At 34.5% G+C, this 14,966-nt stretch overlaps 2 protein-coding genes across 5 annotated transcripts; one reads left to right on the forward strand and one right to left on the reverse strand.

Moving 5' to 3' along the window:
- The first annotated feature begins 582 nt into the window (after positions 1-582).
- Positions 583-9,755, forward strand: LOC142639080 (protein RETICULATA-RELATED 5, chloroplastic-like). Of its 4 annotated transcripts, none has more exons than XM_075813175.1 (8): positions 583-1,245; positions 1,922-2,051; positions 2,455-2,985; positions 4,511-4,618; positions 4,805-5,353; positions 6,464-6,577; positions 7,137-7,291; positions 9,623-9,755. In XM_075813175.1, exons 1-7 carry the CDS (start codon positions 668-670, stop codon positions 7,281-7,283), a joined length of 2,157 nt encoding a protein of 718 aa, XP_075669290.1. In that variant the 5' UTR covers positions 583-667; the 3' UTR covers positions 7,284-7,291; positions 9,623-9,755. The 4 variants fall into 4 exon arrangements, with proteins under 4 accessions (XP_075669290.1, XP_075669293.1, XP_075669291.1 ...); XM_075813178.1 differs by lacking the exon at positions 9,623-9,755 and adding an exon at positions 8,185-8,195; XM_075813176.1 differs by lacking the exon at positions 9,623-9,755 and adding an exon at positions 8,069-8,168.
- LOC142639084 (arogenate dehydrogenase 1, chloroplastic-like) lies at positions 9,116-12,464 on the reverse strand. The gene is made up of 7 exons (XM_075813184.1): positions 12,234-12,464; positions 11,106-11,274; positions 10,847-11,002; positions 9,826-9,908; positions 9,681-9,750; positions 9,492-9,566; positions 9,116-9,394 (listed from the first exon to the last, which is right to left on the reverse strand). The coding sequence occupies exons 1-7, from the start codon at positions 12,398-12,400 to the stop codon at positions 9,287-9,289; spliced, it is 828 nt and encodes a 275-aa protein (XP_075669299.1). The 5' UTR covers positions 12,401-12,464; the 3' UTR covers positions 9,116-9,286.
- Positions 12,465-14,966: the final 2,502 nt, after the last annotated feature.

A 14,966-nucleotide genomic window follows, 5' to 3' on the forward strand; every position in this document is an offset into this window, starting at 1 on the left:
ACATAAGAAGTATCACATTTTGTTTTTCAAAAAAAAAAGTATCACATTTTAATCAACTAAATTTAGAAATTATACATCCATACAAAATTGTGTAAAAATATATGATTATGACGGTAAGTAATAACTCTGTAAATTTATACTAATAGTAACACTACTAATTATTCATTTAGTTTTATTTATTTATGTATTTTGTGGATGAAGGAAAAGAGTGGATGATAATTATTGTGTTTGATGAAAGATAACTTTTTTTTTTTTTTTTTAAATTAATATTTTAATAAAATATAATATAAAATATTTTAAAAAGTGAATTCGTAAAACATAAAAAGTAGATTCATATTATAAAAAAACCGAAATCTTTGAGCTTGTATGAATGCTCACGTGCTTGTACTTTTATTGTTCAAACATCCAATCCAAACTCGTTTGTGATTTTTGTTTACTTCAAGCCAAAAAACAAAACAATCGGATCAAATCTACACGTATTTTACCAATTTATGTGGCGCCAAAAAATTCCAAACACGTAAGGCCACCAAAACAAACACGTAGTTAAACACAGTGACACAAAACTCATCCAAAGCTGAAGAATAGTACTACTACTCTTTTTTATCTCTCCGACTCTCTGTGTTAGCCATGTGTCACTGACAGCTCAAACATTGTATTCCCGCGAAAAATGAAACCCCACCACACACACATTGACTTGGACACTCCACTATCACCACCACTACCACTGCACATAACCGGTTCCTCTACTCTCCGGCGGCGCGTTTTCCGGCGAATCCCCGCCGGGAACCGCCGCCACGTAGTAAAACTCTCCGCCAGCGCGCACACGACGAGACGGCATGTCTTACTGGCTCCGGTCCTCACCGCCGGCGCATACGCTCTCCGATCTGCGGTGGCGGGTGCGGAGGAGAATCCGCCTAATCTTCTTGCGATGAAGGAGCCGGAGAGAGCGAAATCTGCGGCGGAGGATGATGCGGTGGTTTCGAGGATTTACGACGCGGCGGTGATCGGAGAGCCAATGGCGGTGGGGAAAGACAAGAGGAAGGTGTGGGAGAAGTTGTTGAACGCGAGGGTCGTGTATTTAGGGGAAGCGGAGCACGTGCCTGTTCGGGACGATAAGGAATTGGAGCTCGAGATCGTTAAGAACTTGAGGAAACGGTGCGATGAGTCTGATAGGTCAATTTCTTTGGCTCTTGAGGCTTTTCCTTGTGATCTTCAGGACCAACTCAATCAGTACATGGATAAAAGGTTTTCTTTCTTTTTCTTTTTCTTTTTCTTTAAAATAAATCAAATTCCTTGTAAATTTGAATGTATTAGTTTAGTTATTACTAGTTAAGAAGCTTGAGAATTTCACTTTAATTTAGAAGCATTTCAATGAATGGTTAGGACTCCACAAGGTTATGTTAGAACTGCGACACGTAAAATTGAAGATCCTAAACTCAGTTTTGATGGCTTATAGGCTCTAAGAAGTATTCTCGAGTTGTTTAATTCTCGTATAATTCTGACAGCTAAAGTAAATAGGTAAATAAGGTAATGATACAAAAAACCAATAATTGTGACTTACTACTCAGAATTGAAGTGGTAATTTTTTTTGATGATGTAGGGAACTTGTCTAAGGAATTACCCTTTGGACTCGCCTCTAGCCAATCGAAGGCATTGAGAACTCGGAATTGAAGTGATAATATCCCATGGACCCTAGAAAAAAGCAAAGTGCTAGTTGCTAACTGCTAACACACTGCATTTGTTACTGTAATATCATAAAAGGGTCTGTCTTTCATAGTGTATGAGTAGATAATGTATCTTTTATGTTGTGGAACATGAAGATGTTTGTGCAAATTTTGAATAGTTTTTAACGCGTACTTCCCTTTTATTCTTCGTCTATCACATTTCTCTGCTGCTTATGTCAAGGTCTTTATGATGGCAGAATGGATGGAGAAACATTGAAATCTTATGTATCACATTGGCCGCCTCAACGCTGGCAGGAGTATCAGCCTCTTCTAAGCTATTGTCGTGATAATGGAGTTCAGCTTGTTGCTTGTGGTACGCCACTAAAGGTACTCCTGCATTTTTTTCACATATATCAATAGGCACCTTGCTAAGTTGTTCCTTATACTGTCTTGTGTAGGGAACAGATGATACATGCACATAGAAAAAAAGTAATTTATTTGCTTATAGTATCTCTCCAAGCAAGTTAATTTTGAGTATGCCCTGGTTTTAAGATATGATACATTATTATGTAAGTTTTTAAGATGTTGGACCATAGTAGTAATGCAAACCTTCTAATAGTCTTTTTGGCTTTTGACAGTTTATGAATGGTGCATGACTTATTTCTGGCATGGGTCTGATAATCTACCACTATGGCGTAGTTCTTTCACTACTTTCATTTTATTCTCTCAGCATATGCATGACTTGATGTAGTAACTTTGGAGAACATGTAAATTATTCTGATATTAACAGGTTTTAAGAACTGTCCAAGCGGAAGGAATTCATGGGCTTTCAAAGGCTGATCGTAAAGTATATGCCCCTCCAGCTGGTTCGGGCTTCATTTCAGGCTTCACTTCCATTTCACGCAGATCACCAATTGATATGAATTCTCCAAATCAATCTGTTCCTTTTGGGCCAAGCTCATTCCTATCTGCACAAGCAAGAGTAGTAGAGGAATATAGCATGTCCCAGATCATTTTACAAACCATGGTGGATGGAGGAGCCACTGGCATGCTAGTAGTGGTAACGGGTGCAAGCCATGTTATGTATGGATCAAGGGGGACTGGGCTGCCAGCAAGAATTTCAAAAAATTTGCACAAGAAAAACCAAGTGGTTATATTACTTGATCCTGAAAGGCAACAAATAAGGAGAGAGGGAGAAGTTCCGGTTGCTGATTTCTTGTGGTATTCTGCCGCCAGTCCCTGCAGTAGAAATTGTTTTGATCGTGCTGAGATTGCTCGGGTAATGAATGCAGCTGGCAGGAGGAGAGATGCCCTTCCACAGGTTAGTTCTTAATGGTTTTCATGGAAAAATGATGCCTTCTATTGATTTGCATGACTTGGTTGATTCTTACATTTGTTTTCTTTTTGGATGTACTATTTAGAATCTGAGGTCCTGTAATTTGAATTATTATTTTTTGATAAGTAATAATATTTATAAAAAGAGAAATTTACTTCATGTTCATGATAATGAACACAAAAAGTATCTTAAGTATTGACAAAGAATCGTATAGAAAAAGGAATTTGAACTCTTTTTGAGTGGGCTGGTTAGTTGACAAACCTTATCTATTTAAACTCTTACTTCTATGAATACTTTACAGTACTCAAATAGTCAGATTAAATAGTTGTGGCCTTTTCATTTGTCTCCTCATGCACATATTATGTTTATTAAAATCGAAGATCTGCAAGTTATTTGTCTTTTCTCAAATTATAGTAAAAGGTGGCACGGAAATTCTATTGAAATTCAATTGCAACTTCTAAATTTCTATCTATGGTAGGTTGAGGTGTAGAAAAGCTGGGATGATGCACTCTAGGGTGTCATTCCAGAGGAGATGGCTGACATTATACCGCCTTCTCCTTCTTCAATTTTTAGTAACATCGGTATGAGTAAAAGTTTCCCATAAATGTACACAAATAGTTGTAGCAAAAATATTTTTGGAGGACCAACCTGTTCCTCTGGAGACTTCCACAAGTTGAGATAATTGTCATCATAGAAGTTCTTTATGACTTGTTTAGTGGTGTCACCTTGTTGAGATTCATGGGTGCACAAGGTGGTATTTATATTTAATATGAAATGAATAATTGGCTATCATGAAACTTGAAGAGAATCATAGCATGTACACCAATATGAAAATATGAAACGAAAAAAAGAATGACAATCTGAACAACTGAGTGAGTTAATTTTGTAAACAGCAGTTGCTGAATCAGTTGTAATTTACCTTTTAAAATCAAATTAGTATTTTGAATTTGATAGATGGATTATTCTGGTTGCAAGTCAAAGTAACCAATAATCAGATAATTCTCTACTTCAAACAATAACCTGTTCTTGACAACAAGGTGGGTTGGAATTGATATTTTATGCTCGTGTTGATGGTGAACCAAAATCTATACTGTGTTAAATGATACGGCATCTTGTAATAGTCTATATGTGTAGAGATATTATTTGTACATGTTTCCATGAATTGAGGAACTAGGTTGAGTTTTACAATGTAAGATAAATATTTGACTTTTTTTTTTTTTTTAATGATTTGATAGGTTGATGGCTAATGTTAAATTTAATCACTACATTATTTGACTTAAAACAGTAGTAGCTACTTATATGAATTCCCCCAAAAATTTAGGACTAAGGCTTGGCAGTGATGGTGGTTGTATTTGGATATAACTACTCTGGATATAATGGCAGGAAGTTGTAAAATGTGGTGGGCTTGTTAGGTTTGCAATTTAGGAATGTTTTAATTAAGTGCATCTCCCTAATGAATTTCATTTGTCTTATGAAGTCCTTAATGTTGAATCGTTGATATACTTTTCAGGACCTTCAAAAAGGACTTGATCTTGGTTTAGTATCACCGGAGGTACTACAGAACTTCTTTGATTTGGAGAAATATCCTCTTATTTCAGAACTGACTCATCGTTTCCAGGTATTTCAGTTTGTGAACATGAAACTTTTACTTTGGTATTTGATCAAGAAAATTTTCTCTATGTTTTATTTTAAAATTTTGTACATTGTTGGACCATACCAATTTTTAATCTTATGATGTTATGAAGAAATAGAGAAGGAAAGTCTGAATAGGCACACAAGTTGACCATAGCTCATCTTGATGCAGGGTTTCAGGGAAAGATTGTTGGCAGATCCTAAATTCTTGCATAGATTAGCTATAGAAGAAGCTATCTCTATAACAACTACTCTTCTAGCACAGTATGAGAGGCGTAAAGAAAAGTTCTTTGAAGAGCTTGACTATGTCATTACGGATACTGTCAGGGGAACGGTTGTTGATTTTTTTACGGTTTGGCTTCCTGCTCCAACCCTGTCGTTCCTTTCACGTGCTGATGAGATAAATGTTCCTGATAGCATAGATGCTTTGCAAGGTCTCCTTGGGTCCATCCCTGATAATGCATTTCAAAAAAATCCTGCTGGGAAGAACTGGATTCTCAGTCATAGAGTTGCATCAGTGCTTTTTGGTGGTTTGAAACTTGCTAGTGTAGGATTTATTTCCAGTATTGGAGCTGTGGCTGCCTCAAATGTTTTATATGCAATTCGTAGGTTCCTCAATCCAGCGCTGGTTGCTAATCAACGTACTAAAAGATCGCCAATACTCAAAACAGCAGTTGTCTATGGATGCTTTCTTGGAACTTCAGCAAATCTACGTTATCAGGTAGAGAGAGTACTAATTTCAGATGCTTGTACTAATCAATTGTATTTTAGTATTGTTATTAAAACTTTTTTGCATTTAAATAATTTAATGGTAAAGATACATCCTTTTTTTTCCGTAAGTGTAACTAAAGTTCACACACACACACACACATATAGAGTAATGACAGTTTTTTTGAAGGCATTGAAAAACACCTGGCTTCCTTTTGATTGGGAAGGGCCTGCTACATTATCATTACATTAGAAATATGTTCTAAGAAATTATCTGAGATGATTCTGTTGAATCAATCATTGATGAAGTAAAGATGGATATTATTCATGAAAAAAAGAAGTAAAGATAGATATGGATATAATAGATATGCATCTTTAAACTATTAAATGTAATGAAGGATGGCATTTTGCCTTGCATACTCTGAGAGGTAACTGCATAATATTTATTGTTTTAATCTCTTTGGAATTTTGATGTCATATAAGGCACATCATATGATTATTATCAAGGATATTTAATATATTACCTTTCAAATTAATTCGTGTGAGTTGGTATGTTTTTCTATTTCTTTTCCTCTCCCCCTTTCCCAAGAGTAATTATTAAGTAATTCAAGAGTACAACAACATGGTATTCCCTTCTCTCACATTAATGGTGAATTCTAAAAATTAAATTCATTGTAGGAGCCAACGTTCGTGTGAGAGGAGGGAGTACCATGTCATTGTACTCTGGGAGTACCTAATTATTTTCCCTCCCCCAACCCAACCCAACACAAACCAAACCCTTTCTATAGATTTATTATTTCAAAATTTTGTAAAGCCTCAAATATGCACCATTTCCACTTCCTTTGTCATTACATCTTTCTAACACTATAGTTTTTTGTTCAATGGTATTTCAAGTGTCATCTGAGTGATGTCATTTTTTATGCTGCAACCTATTTTATTGGTATCAGCTTCACATTAGCCTGTTTGTGAAACAAATATGAAGCTCCCAAGTTATCAAAAAGTACTTACTAGCAGACAGCCCTCTCTCTTTACGCAACTGACACTTAAAAATATATAAATATTTGCATCTTAATTGTGTATCTGTTTTAGTTTGATAATAACATCAGAACGAATTGTAATGCAGATTATAGCTGGGATAGTGGAGCATCGGATTTCCGATGAGTTTTCTTCTCAAATATTACTTGTAAATATGCTTTCGTTTTTTGTTAGGACAGTCAACTCCTACTGGGGAACTCAGGTTAGAATCATCCTAATATTCTATATATTCTACTCTTTATATTTATGTTTTACTTCATAAATTTTCTTCCCTTTCTAGATGGATCATATGAAGTTAGGATAGCCATATAATTCTTTGTAAGAACCATTACAGAAACTTAATTTCACATATTTTTATGTATATGAAATTATGTAATTTATGTTATTAGAGTACATATGCTTGTCACAAGAGAAGAAAGCCCGTGAGGAAGATATCCATGCATTGTTGTTAATGTAAAACATTTGTAAACTCAATAAATCTATATTTTTTTTGATAAGTAAAAATTTATTAAAAGAAGAGAAAGGGTTCTACCCAAGTACATGGGAAGAATACTAAGAGTATAACACGACCAAAGCAGGGGGGAAAAGAATTTATATTTTTTAGTTTTGATGAGTTTTGTTGATTTTGCAATGAGTTGTTGGGGTCATGCTTCTGATAGAATGTGCATTGCACAGTTATTTTAACGGTGGTATCTTTCCTACCGAATAAATAATTCTTTTTTTCAATATTGGTTTAATATATTCTCACTTTAATGCTGCAGCAATGGGTTGATCTTGCACGGTTTACTGGACTGCAAGCTCAGAAGAATAGACAGCCCTCTTATGAAATACCAGATTTTCCTAGTCATGCTGCATTGGGATGCAAAAACACAGAAGAAGTCACTGTCGATGAAATCAAGAATCAATGAGGTGTCAGGTGAAATCTGACTTCTCAATTTCATACTAATTTGTGTATCATTCTTTAAAAGTTGCTGTAGAGAGATCTGAGAGAAATAGATTATGGTCTTTATGCTTTATACATCTTTTCCATGACCTGACTGTAGATTTAATATAATTCTTCCAATTTTGGTAAATATCAGGGCAGGACACCTTCCTGTGAGCATTAAATAGGAGTTGCTTTTTGCTAACTCATCATTATATAAACAAATATACTCATATAATCTCAATTCAAAACAAATTATTTAAGATTCTTAAATCAACATTAATAAAAAGATAAAATACACTAACACAAAGTTTCATTTGTTCATTATATACTAAGTAAAAAAGAAAAAACAAATGATACAGTACTGACCAAAACAATCGAAACAAGCTGAAACAGCCGATACAGGCCAAAACGATCCGGTATTTAAGTTGGTACATTGCAGGAGTAAGTGTACATTGGCTGTCTGAATTATAAATTCCAGCCGGTATATTATTTATTATTTTGATTGTGATGGCCCTCAGTAATTTGTGTCTACTAATTTCCATATTTCGAGCACATTCATGTATAGATATGTTGCTTGGATAACAGCAAGGCATCTCAACATCAACATCTGTGGGATAATATTAAATAGGTCGAAATAGAAAAGTGTATCTCCGCCCATGCCACAGCTTAGTGTCAAAACTTTTGGGAACTAAGTTTGGTAGTTGTTTTGTTGTCAAAATATGTAACTGAGTCTTTTATGGTTTGGATCTTTACCACCTGTTGTATCAGGTTCTATCCAGACGTGAATCCATTTGCAACAATAAAGAACTTACCTCTCTCTCTCTCTCTAAAAACTTCAATATTCTCAGACAAAGGTTTAGATTATCCTTCATTGGTGTCATCAGACTAGCCAAGCATGGATGGCTGCCTGTATTGTTTGATGTGGTGTTTGTAGAGGGAAAGTAACAACTGGTGTTTTGAAGATACTAATGTGGCGTTTGGTACGGGAAATCCACATTACTCCTGGCATCTAGATTCCCAGGAATGTGATTCCTAGGAATCACATTCCTAAGAATGTAGCTATTCCTATGTTTGGTTTCATTGGGAGATTCCCAGGAATGTGAGATGATAATGTTTGGTGTATTCCCAAGAATCTTAAATGAATTATTTGTTTTTCCTATTTTGTCCTTAGATTTGAATGTGAAGTACCAAGCCCATTAAAAAAAAAAAATCTTCTTTTAAATAAATAATGAAAAAATATATATATAAACTATTAATTAGTCCTTTAAAAAAATATCTTACTCTAAATAGATAAATAAAAAATATTATATAAACTATCAATTAGCAACACATTCATTAAAACTGTGATATAACATTTCAAAATGACAAGAATAATACAAAAATAACTATTAGCAGATTTATTTATCCTGTTTATGTTGTTTTGGCAGGAAAAGATAAAGACAAGAGAAAAGATATTGATAATTTGTTTTATAGTTTATCTTAATTGCTTAAATGATAAGGAAAAAGGGTTAAAATTGTCAATTTATAAAAAATACAATTTCTTTTAAGTTTGGGAATCTGGATTCCCACCTGTTTTAAAGGGAATCCACATTCCCACTGAGAGGGGTTTAAGGATTCCCCTGGCATCTGATTCCCTAGCGTAATTTGCAACCAAACATGGGAATCTTTAAACATTCCTAGGAATCCTAAAACATTACCCCATACCAAACGCCACCTAAGAGAATTGAGGCTGATCTCAAATTATTTTTCTTTAGAACTTTGTTGGATTGAATGTCAATCCTTTTGATCTGTTATTGATTTGCTAGATTTATGTGATTGATTGTAAGGTCCCCTTTTGTATACTTCCTGTATACTTGGGTGACTTTTTTATTTTATTTTTAATATTTATAAAATATTACATTACTTATACCAAAAAAAAAAAAAGGTTTAGATTATCCTTCAAATACAAGAAGATAGCTTGAAGCAATATCTATTAATACATCTTTCTTAACGAGAGTACTCCACGTTTTTAGAATCGTTCAAATCCTTCTCCTCATTCATCTTCTCTATCAACTTCTGTTTAACTTTCTGCAATGCAAGTTCAAGGTTTTGTAGCTGCATGACATATTGAGTCAACTGTTAATTTATCAGCTTAGTGTGTGTTTGGAATTTTATTAAAGACATTTTCAAAACATAGGCAGCTGGTCCATACCTCTTGCTGGGCAAATCTATTATGTACAAATAACCCACTGAACAGATCAAAACTATCGTTCATGGTGCCCTCTTTCTGCGTATAGTTTAACATTAGTCTCTTTATTGTATATCCTTTTTAACTTTTTGTAGTTGACAAGATGGAAGAAAGAAGAGAATATTTACAGGAACTAGAACTGGTTGAGCATACCAACTGAACAAGTGTTTCAAAGCGCTTTGTGTTTATAGATGTGGATTGGATCTCCATTTCTGACAGAATCCTGCAAATTGGAAGCTTCAGTTTTATCATGATGGCCTTTCTGAGTAATTTTACAAGTGTGATTAGGTGGCCTTACCTGCCAATGGTGTGGGTTAAAAACTGGCTTCTAGCAGCCAATTTATCGTGTTCTTCGCAAGACATTTTGAGCATTCTGCAACCCTGATATGTGGTGTTGTTATTCAAGAGTTCAACACGGAATATTTCATTAAGAGAGAGCTGCAGTGTTTGGGCTAGTTGTTAAAAAATGAGAGTGGATAGTTGTGAAGTTGGGATGAAGTACATTGGGAAGAGGCAATAGCTTAACTTAGACTTGTTTTGGTCTTACCCAATTGTATTGGTCGTTAGAAAATACTATTAGAACTTGACGCCTTGGCTGACAAAACCATCTTTTGAAACAATTAAACAAAACCACCAAAAAAAAAAAAAAAAAATCTGCAACTAAGTCTAAGACTCTTTAAAATAATAAAATAAAATCTGTAAGACTTTTGCATCCTTTTGTGTCTGATATTTTTGGGTACAAAAGATGAAAAAGGAAGGGCGATTATGCACGGGTTTGCTTTCTGATTAGAGTCTTCTATAACAAACTTTTTGGACAGGATTGGATTGGAACATTAGCTTGGTCCATATGTGGTCCATGTAATAATAATTTTAAGAAAAACGATAAAGACATATATGGCTATGTCTGTCTTTTTCCCCTCTAGTCAAGTTCTGACTGTCTGACCCAAAAAATAAAAGGATATTCAGGTTTTGACTGGTGATTATCCCATAACCATCCAACGTGTCCCCACTTATCTGGATATCTTCATGACTAGTATATGGATAAGTCACTTAGGGAGGATTCAAATCATGGTTCTCCCTGTTGGGAGAGTCATGTAATAGCACTACAAAACATTTGACAATAAGGTATCGTATTAATTTCACTAGTTATAAACTTTTCACAGGCATTTACATATAGTGAATTCTATTAATTAAATTTATAAAGGGGGTCTCTTATGTATGTAAGGAGAGGGAGAATTACAGTATTGAATACTTTTAAGAGGTTTAAGAGATAATAGTAATAGGAGATAATAGGAGTATTGAATACTATTAGAAGTTACCTCGCTTTCAAAAATTTGGAGGAAGTTTGAGCAGATAGCTTCATTTCTTATTCTAACTTTCTCGTACATGAAGTTTAGACCCTTCCACCCATCTTTCCCGCTCTCTGGTCCAAACATAGGGTGAGTGCAAAGCACGTCAGACTCCTGTGGCAGTACCTATTCAACACAAATACATATGTGAACGTGTTTAACCATAAGTAAGCAAATGTATGAAAGAATCTTGATAATAATGTTAGCGGGTATCAATGTGTAAGTATACTCGCAATAGCACGTTTCTTGGATGCTCTTTAACTGACAGTACGTCGGCGAAAAGTGTTGGCCGTTTCAGATGATGGAGTGGCATTGACTTGAGAACCTCTTGTAGAGATAGGATTGATGTGCAGATCAGAATGACATCATTTTCGGCTTCAAGAAATGCACCTACTTCCCTGAAAGTGCATAGGATACGTAATATGTTTTTTCCTTTATTGGTAAATAAAAACAAGGAGAAAACAACTTCCTTGGTACACGGAGTGTACAAGGAAAGCAAAAGCCCCAAAAATACATGAATCTACAAAATCCAAAACAGAGGGTATGGCATGACCACTCAAAGTGGTCCTCCATTCAAATAACGACAGAAGGAAAACACGCTTCAACTCGATAATAGAACGCTCCTCCCCTTCAAAGATTCTATTATTCTGTTCACTCCATATGTTCCACATAACTAAGGAGTTCGTAAAGAATTCCCCGAATTCCCTACTGTCTGTAGTCTATACATATTACTGTATATACTAGTACTATGTCTGTGGAGAATTGAGGTTATGGGTTTTAGTTTTAATCATACTAATATTCTAAGTTTCTTCAAACTTTGGTAATTAAGTTTTACTTAAACTAAACTATGTTCTGTGAAACTTTAGTAATTAAAATTTCTTAAAATAAATTAAATTAGTAGTGATTGAGATAAATAGATTAGTGATTTGCAGCAGATGTTAAAATTTAACGTTTTTGTAGCTTCCTATAAACGTTGTAATTTCATATGTATTAACTCATGTCATTTGAAGGGTCATTTTCTTGCATGTTATCTTAGATAAATTCATGTTAGACAAGTGTAAGGCTGTTATTTATGTTTAAATAAAAATTCTAAAATCAATATAGTAGAAGAAGAAAAATTCACAATCCCTTTCTCTCCCTTTTGTTCTGAAAAAAGAAAAAGAAAGAAATAGTTGGTGCTCCCTTTGAAAAATCTGATCTTTGAATGCAAAATCTTAGAAATATGTATCAAAATCTTTGTGCTACTGTATTCTATAGCCAACAGCAAAAAGAAGATACTTGGCCTAACTAGGACTTTTAAAACATAACTTATATCATGTAGTATACGAACACTTGCATTTGCATACATGAACCTTACCTGAAGAATGAAATACCCAAGTTGGCACAGAGTTCAGAGTAATCTGACCGTGAAGTTGCCCTTAGAATATGGCCTTGTTTGATCATGGTCTTTCCCAGAAACTGGCCGAAGGGGCCAAAGCCTACTATGCCTATTTTCAGAATTGTTGAATCCGATGAGGCAGACATGGTTGAGAGAGAGAGAGAGAGAGAGAGAGAGAGAGTCAAAGAGGGAGAGAGAGAGAGAGAGAGAGAGAGAGGAGATTTGTGCGTTTATTTTAGAGATATATGGAGTATGGATAGGACTTGTAAATGGTTTACTGGACCATTAGTAGTGGACCTAGTGGCCCAGTTGATAAGTCAATTATGGGCCAATGTGCCAGATTTTTATATGTCAGGTGTCGGTGCCGATTCTTCGATGGTGGTTCTTTCTTTGCCTCCATACGACATAGCCATAGGTTCTTTTATGGTGGTACCTATCGTGCATCAAAGAAATGATTTATTTTCAAAATTTTTAAATCTTAGCCTTGTATTTTTTTTAATCTTAGATAAAATTCTATTCTAACCTAATCTATGTATATGGTGCTTCCTTCCGGAGTCAAGGGTGCAATATATATATATAACGGTAGCGGATATCATACCCTAAATAAATAATGATATTATCAGATTTCTTTTCCTAAACTACGAACTCAATAATAATAATAAAAATTTTACATAGATATTTGAGGATTTTTTGAGATGCATCGTACTAATATGACTTTGGGGTTTTCGATTTTGATATATATATATATATATATATAATATTTTTTTTGGTTTAGAATTAGGTCTGCAAACCTTTTAGTCAAAAGAAAACATAATCAAAGTCCAATACTTCTTGTATGTCTAGTGGAATAGATTCCATCCATACCAATAAAGGAAACAAGTTTTTATTTTTATTTTTTGGCTAAAGTATGAGCAACCGTATTACCCTCACGCCTTACAAACGAGAATTTTTAGTGGCTCAATAATTTTGTTGTGGATAAAATGTATTGCAATATATATATCAATACACAGTATGCTGAAAATCTCCACTATTAAGAGCTTTGATGATCGTACGAGCTTATAGCTATTTTTTTGCTAAAGTATGAGCAACCCTATTACCCCACGCCTTACAAGTGAGAATTTATTAGAGTGCCTCAATGATCTTGTTGTGGATAAAATGTCGTGCAGTATATATCGATACACAATACTCTGAAAATCTCCACCATTCATTGCTCTGATGATCTTCTCTAAGTCACCTCTGAATACTGATGTTGTGATCCCAATTTCTTGTGCAAACTATATTGTTTGATACGTTGCTAATGCTTCCACCCCCATCAACCGATGAAGGCAAAGGAATTTTCTTTGAGAGTGCAACGATAACTAGACCTTCGTGGTTTCGATTACAAAGGGGAACCAATGGGTAACGTGGTTTTAATAAGAAAACGTTCTCTCTCTTGTTGTTTAAAGTTTTTTTCTTGGAATTTCTTTTTAATAACAAATTTTGAAAGTTAAAAAATCACAAACTACATCATTTTTGTGGGACTTAATAGTTTGGATGGAGGTGAAAGAAAGAGCTAGATTAAAAAGAGATGAAATTTTAGAGATTTAATTGAAACTATATATAGACAAAAAGGAATGCACACTGAACTTAGGGAGTTTAATTTATAATTCAGGCCAATCATATTATATATATGGCCAAAATGGGCTTTTGCCATTTTCACGAAAAAAAATCAGCATATTATCCTATTTCCCAAACTAATTAAGGAAATGCCCCTCTTTTGAAAATCGATTTTTTCAAAATAGAGTTAAACCCTATAGTGACGTTTTAAAGAGCCTATAATGACGTTTTTAAGGACCTATAACGGCGTTTTGTAACTTGAGCTCCATGAAGTCAAGTTATAGGTAAAAAAAAGAAGAAAAATTTGCATGTAACTTGATTTCATGGAGGTCGAGTTACAAAACGCTGTTATAGGTCCTTAAAACGTCACTATAGGCTCCTTAAAATGTCGCTATAAGGCTCCAGATTTTTTTTTAAACCCGATTTTGAGAAAATCGAGTTTCAAAAGAGAGGCATTTGGCCATTTTTTTGTGCAAAATGGGCATTTGCCCATTTTCGCCATATATATATAAAACCAAAGCCTTTGACTTAGTTTTGACTTTTTTTAAAGCTCTCACATTTTTACACATTAGAATTATTAAGAAAAAAAGAAAAAGAAAACTATTTCTAGGCCAAAAATTTCAGCTAAAAAAAAAGAAGAAGCTAAAACTTCAAATTTTTTCCACAATTCTGAAAATTAAACCCGTAACCTCCCAACTCTGAAAATCTTCTCTACTCTTTCTTCTCTACCCTTCCCTTCCCCTAAACGCCATTCTCTACCCCAACTTTCTCCACTTTTTTTTTAAAAGAAAGTCCAACTCCTTTGCTCCACAAACTCTATTGTCTCATTCTTCCTCAACTCTACCTTGATGCCGCAGTGGCAATGGCGAGACACTTTGTGTTTTCAAATCAATGTTCTTAATTTCATTCAGTGTTTATTTTTCCTCACATCAATGATCAAACATAAAACTTCAGATTTGCTACTAAATGATTCGTGAGGAAAAAAAAAAAAGAAGAAGAAGAAGAAGAAGAAGAAGAAGAAGAAGAGAGAAACCAGCCGTGGTTTGGGATGGACAGAGAAGCATTCCTCTTGGTTCTTCAAGGTTCGTCTGTACTTTGTAAGTCTATAGAGTTTTT

Source organism: Castanea sativa, chromosome 6 (genome assembly GCF_040712315.1).
Source record: "Castanea sativa cultivar Marrone di Chiusa Pesio chromosome 6, ASM4071231v1".
In the NCBI taxonomy this organism is placed as follows: Eukaryota; Viridiplantae; Streptophyta; class Magnoliopsida; order Fagales; family Fagaceae; genus Castanea; species Castanea sativa.